The 5896-nt window shown below is 52.1% G+C and overlaps 1 protein-coding gene across 1 annotated transcript in view; it reads right to left on the bottom strand.

The window, feature by feature from the left end:
• The window catches only part of LOC103902418 (cholesterol 7-desaturase-like), a 12557-nt gene extending 6880 nt beyond the window's left edge, over positions 1 to 5677 (bottom strand). Inside the window, 3 exon segments of the mRNA XM_009283470.1 lie at positions 1418 to 1543; positions 1546 to 1602; positions 5596 to 5677. Of these exon segments, the coding sequence (XP_009281745.1) occupies positions 1418 to 1543; positions 1546 to 1602; positions 5596 to 5677 (265 nt within the window).
• Between the last annotated feature and the right edge of the window lie 219 nt (positions 5678 to 5896).

The raw sequence follows: 5896 nt of genomic DNA, 5'->3' as shown, positions 1-5896 counted from the left end.
GGTTGTAGAGAGCGATGAGGTCTCCCCTCAGCCTCCTTTTCTCCAGGCTGAACAACCCCAGTTCCCTCAGCCGCTCCTCATCAGACTTGTGCTCTAGAGCCTTCACCAGCTTCATCTAGCACCAGGTTGGGCTCTGTGGCTCTCCTGCCCGCCTGTCGGTCCCCTGCAAGCCCGGTGCCGGAGGAGCTGCCCATCTTGAGCTCTCCAAAATACCTCTCTGTCAAAGTGACCTGCATGAGCACACACGGCTTTTAAATCTGTTTAAATCAACCTGACCCATTTGGGCTGTACTGGGAGCAGAGCAGCTGTCTGCAGTTTCGTTCTTTTAATGACTACAGATAACAGTGACTCTGAATACAGCCGTTTCAGATGAAACAATGCATCTTGGCAAGCGTTTGTGTATATCCAGAATATTCATTCTCATTTTGTGATGAAACACATCATTGTTCATTACTTGGAACCAAATTTTCATTTGAATGCAGCTCCTGACTGAGTATGTATGGGAAAAAAATACAGTATTAATCGTTTTTTCTGAAAATAACGCACACGCACAAAAGGAATTACTGTTTGCTGAGATCTATAAATTATCTCATCCCATATAGATGGAATGTTTCTTTCATTTTTGGGAAAAATAGTCTGTTTAGTAGAAAGACTGACTTCTGCTGCTAATCAATGTTTTCATTGCTCCCAATCAATCCCAATCAGAGAAAGTTGAATTTCTCAGGAAAAAAACTAAGAAGAACAAGCCAAAGCAAAACTCAAGGTAAGTCTGTTTGCTGGTTTCAGCCACATCTAGAATTGGTGATTTAAACTAAGTGGAGCCAGATCAAGTAATTGTTACATGTGAACTTGAAGTAAGATACTCTTCCTACACAGTCAACGCAAACCACATCTAAATGGTAGGTGTATGCGAAGAGCTTTCCTGGATTGTAACCAAAAGTTCCCTTCAAGCCTTAAAAGGAAAAAAAACTGCCATCGAGAGACTATTCTGTCATGCTAATACGACAGATTTATCACTGATGTGGTATAAGCTATCACTACAGAGTACAGAATCATTCCTTAAACCCAGTGGCTCCTCAGGATCCATCCCTGCTGGTGCAATGGATGACAGAGTTAAAAATCTTCTTTTATACCCTGCTTGCTGAATGCAGGAGTTGTAGGACTATCAAAATCAAGGCTGGTTATTTAACTAGACTAAAGTCCCAGTTATCATCTAACATAGGAAAGGGCACTGGAACATTATGCCCCAACATGGACAACCCAGGAGGAAAATTAGGGTGCTGCATGAAATAGAGGAGCAGGATGGAGGGTGAGTTATTATAAAGACCACTTTTCCTTAATGAAGTAGCTTTTAATGAGGACACACAAGGCACTACCTTTTCTGGGGATGCTTTCTGCAGATTTGGGGGACGTTCACCTTTCCCAGCATATGGGATGCGGGTGCATTTTCCATCTTCTCCTCAAAACTGCCAGCTGTGAAACGGGCATTCGATGCAATTGCCCATGACGCGCCCGCTGGCGGCGAGGTTAGCCCCGAGGTGAGGCAGTAAGCGTCAACCATGTAGGCTTCGCCATCCTGGGTGCGAAATGCAGCGAGCTGTTCTGCAGAAATAGGAGGTTATGAGGTTGTAAAAACATCCCCACGTGATGGGGGTCAGGTAAGACACACATTGCTCGGCCCCTTCTGAAAAGGCAGCACCGACCGGCGCTTTTACCCAAAGTTGCAGGCATCTGCCTGTGCAAAGACATGCAGAAATATCCTGCTAAAAATTAATACTGGAGGTTTTCTTTCCTTTCTAGTGGAAGAGCAGTGGCAGGACAGAAATAGGGTTGCTCCGGAGAGGTTATTTAACCACGAGATGGCACCAGGCAGCTGCCAGAGCCGGGGCCGGTGCTGCTGCCCAGGGCTGCGGGCAGGAGAGACCTGCCAGGCAGCAGCTGCCTGCCAGGCAGGCTGCAGGCAGGAGGCATTTGCTCACTGCAAAAAGGGCCATGCAAAATTGGGATGGCAGCTGCTGTAGCGAATGCCCAGGGTGTGGTGGCCATCAGCTCGCTGCCCAGGCTTAAAAGACAGCCCAGAGCAGTGCCGCCGGCCGGTCGCACCCCGTGTTTCACAGGCAGCACGTTGGCACCCTGCAGAGCCGGGCAGCTGCCCTGGGTCCCAAGGGGCTGCTGTAGCGCAGAAACATCCATGCTGGAGGGCGTTGCCTTGCTCCAGGCAGGGAGAACATAATTTATCTTGGTCGTCTCTAAACCCTCATGGCTTTGACCTTCAGCCCTGGTTTTTGAGCTCTCAGAGCCTGTTTCAGCTGCAGGATGAAAAATATCTTCATAAAAATGTTTAAAGATTTAGGATGCTTCCCCTGCTAAGGGAGAGATACACAGAGAAGAGTGATAGCTGCATTTAAAGAGAACTCTGTTCCCTTTGCCCGAGAGGTGTAGAGGAGAGCGCACGGGCTCATACGTTTCAGGAATCTCTGGTAACGGTAGCTAGAAGGAGAAGCCGTTCATCTGTTTGCTCTTGCACTCCAAGAGCCATCCACACTGCAGCTGAGCAGCAAATCCCTTCCTCCGGCAGCGACGGCCGGGTGCTGCGAGCCAGAGACTCCTCCTCGGCAAAAGTGAGTTTTCTGGTGAAGCGAAGGGAAGCCCCTGACTCTGGTCTGCTCCACACGGGGAGTGGAGAGTAGGTGCTGGAGCAGCTGGGGCCGTGTTGCCCCGGCACTCAGACCTGCTTTTCTCTATCGCCGGGTCTGATTCCTTGTGCTCCCTGAAGCAATGTGAGGTTTGCCCTGCTGGGATCTGTCCCTGCTCAGTTCTTCCTCCCCACCCCCAGGGTAGCACTGTGTTAGCTGAGCAAGAAACTATTAAAATGGAGAGACAGACAGTACCTGGTCTACAGCCGTAGGTCTGTTCATGGCACTGCTCTGCCCAGCTGTGCAAGGCAACCAGAGCTGGATGGCATGTCACAGCATTATCTAAATAAATGCTCTTCCTGGCGGGACTGAATAGGTGCCAGGTGCTTTCCTGGCTCAGCACAGAGCTGTTCCAAGGCTACTGCGGCACCGCAGACCTGCCAGCACCCACATCCCTGCCAGTGGCTCAGAGGAGAGGGGCTGTTCATCGGTGACCTGGCCTGAAAGCAAGGCTGGACCTGCTCCAGTGTCCCCTCAAGTCATGTCCTGGTTGGAAGGGGACACACCTCGTCTGGGAGCTCAGAAGTACTTGGGGGCTCTTTGTACAGATGTGGACACTGTGTTGAAGGCCAGGGTGCTCCAAGGTCCTCTCTTCCGTACTGGGCTTCAGGTTATGCATATATGTATTCAGATTTCATCAGTTTGTGAAATCTGATCGTTGTAGTGGTGGCTGTTAACTTAAAGCTCAACAAGTGAGATAAGACCAAACTCAACTTTGGGAGCCAGGTTCTGTCCGTGTTTTCCCACACAGCCACACTGATGACAAGTGACACAGTGTGAGCTATCCCACCCAAACCCATTTTCCTTGATTGAAGTTTTGTGGTCTGGACAAAGAAAAGGAAATCCTGCAAACTTTCCCAGCCTTCGAGCCTAGGAAGGATTATTTCTGGTATCTGGCAGAAATGAGTTGTACTCCAGTGCCTGGAGATCCCTCCTTACCCAGGGCGCCTGGCTCTGTTGTCCCTGCAGTCTTTCTGGAAGGCTCTCACACACCTGCTGGCAGCAGGCACAGGGGAGTGAAGGCACTCGAGGTCCACGTCCTCCCCCCTGCCCCAGGTAACAGGGATTCATTCTGAAGCATCAGCAGTTTCTTCTCTCTCTAACCTGCCTCTCTACCTGACCTGAGGTTCAGGGCAAAGGGGGAAAGCAGGGAAAGGGTTTCTGCCTGTCGCTGGAGGTGTTGCAGGTTCACCAAGAGCAGCGGCAGTGTGCAAACACAGAGGAGCAGCGTTGGATGGATCAGAGCAGAGCACTTGGAGCCCAGGGGGTCCCAGCCACATGCCCCAGGGAGCAGCCCTGCACCCTGGTGCTCTGCCCGCCAAATTTTAAGACAGCTTTACTCGCACCTCTAAGGCTTTCCTTCATACACGCAGTCTGGAGCTCTTCTGCCTTGAAAATCTGAAGCAGTGCCCATGGCCAGACTGCCCATAGCTGGGCTGTCTGAAAAGCTCACCCAGGACTCCTGAGTGCGTGCTGCTTTTGCCTCCAGCCTTTGCACTCTGGAGCCAGCAGAGCCAGAGGAGAAGCTGATCTTTCTTTGCTCCAGCTTGTACATCAGATCTGATGTCTCTCCACTTGGGACGACAGTAGCCTGGCCTAAGATATACTGAAAAACTCTGTTGCAGGTGAATATCTGTAGAGCATTCACAGCTACATACTGATGTTTTCCTATTAAATTAGCTTATTTTTTTGGTTATGGAAATCAAACGACAATTGTAGCAAGAATAGCACATGGGACACAAAAAGCCCCAAGGCCACTGTGCAGTTCTGGCCACTTGGCTCAGAGGACGTGCTCTGGGGCTTTCCTGCACAGGAGCCTCACTGGGGCCTGAGCAGCTTCCCTGCAGCAAGCACCCAGACAGCAGTGCTGCGTGGTGCCCCGCAGATCGGAGCAGCTCTCACCCCACTTCCACAGTCTTAGGAGAGAATGAGGCTTTGCTGCATGCTTAGTGCCATGTTTTGGAAGGTGTCTCATCCCAAAGTATGAGTCTTGCAGGGACTGAGTCAAGCGATTTTTATTCTTTCATCTCCTCTGGCTCACTGCCTCGGGAGCAGGGCTGCATTTCCAGGCTATGCTCAGAGACTCCAAAATAAATTAGACACCCAGAAACCTGGAGGATACAGGCTGTTTAACTGTCTTATTTACTGATCTTCCTGGCACTGGTACACTACTGTCACTATGCCACTAGAAGTGATTTTACCTGCACATTTCAGCCAGACCCAGAGGACTGGGTGCCAGGAACCAGGCTTCGGGCAGACAACCAAGGGAGTCATAACAGATGGCCTGGTGGGGCCTCTCTAGGACGTGCATACTGAATTGAATAGGCCCCATTATACAAAAAAACCCAAACCCAAACGACTTCACAGGAGAAGATGGCTCTTGAAAATAGAAAAACTCCACGCTTTCACCACTGAATCTGAGGGATTTAAATGCAGAACCATCCCTTCTGATGAGGAAGGCACCAGCACGAGTCCAAAACCATCTTCAGGGTGAAAGGACCCTGGACAAGTACAGGACCCCTCTGGATGTGGCTGTGAGGGCCCATCCTGATCTCCCCAGGAGATGAGGAGCTGGAGGCAGCGATGCCTGGGAGGAGAGCCCAGGTAGCGAGGTGCTCCGGTGTCCCAGCAAGGAACCAAGAGGGGGTGCTCTGCACACTTGCAAGGAGCCTGTGCCATGATGTCCCCAGTGCCCCAGCAGGGATACTCAGTGCCCATGCAAAAGCCCAGGCTGTGACACCCTTGGTGCCCCTATGTGGGTGCTGGCTGGTGTGCTCTGAAAGGGATGCCTGGGCAGAGTTGTCCCAGTGCCACAGCAGAGCCCCCAGGCAGGGATGCCCTGGCAGGGATGCCCTGCACAATGGCAAGGAGCCCAGGCAGGGACACTGCGGTGCCCCACCATGGGTGCTGGCTGGGATGCCCCAGCGCCCCGGCAGGATGCCCTGGCTGGGGTGCTCCAGTGCCCTGATGAGGATACCCATGTGAGGATGTCCCAGTGCCCCGGTAGAGATGCCCAGGCAGGGATGTCCTGGCACCCTGGTGGGGATGTCCGAGCAGGGATGTCCTGGTGACCCGACGGGGATGCTGGCTGGGATGTGCCAGTGCCTCAGCATGGGTGCTGGCCTGGATGCCTCAGTGCCCCGGCAGAAGTACCCAGGCAGGGATGATCCGGTGCCCCGGCAGCGTGCCCGGGCAGGGAT

Source organism: Aptenodytes forsteri, unplaced genomic scaffold (assembly GCF_000699145.1).
Source record: "Aptenodytes forsteri isolate BGI_AS27 unplaced genomic scaffold, ASM69914v1 Scaffold534, whole genome shotgun sequence".
In the NCBI taxonomy this organism is placed as follows: Eukaryota; Metazoa; Chordata; class Aves; order Sphenisciformes; family Spheniscidae; genus Aptenodytes; species Aptenodytes forsteri.
The sequence above is the reverse complement of the archived record's forward strand: the minus strand, read 5'-3'. Positions and strand labels throughout refer to the sequence as shown.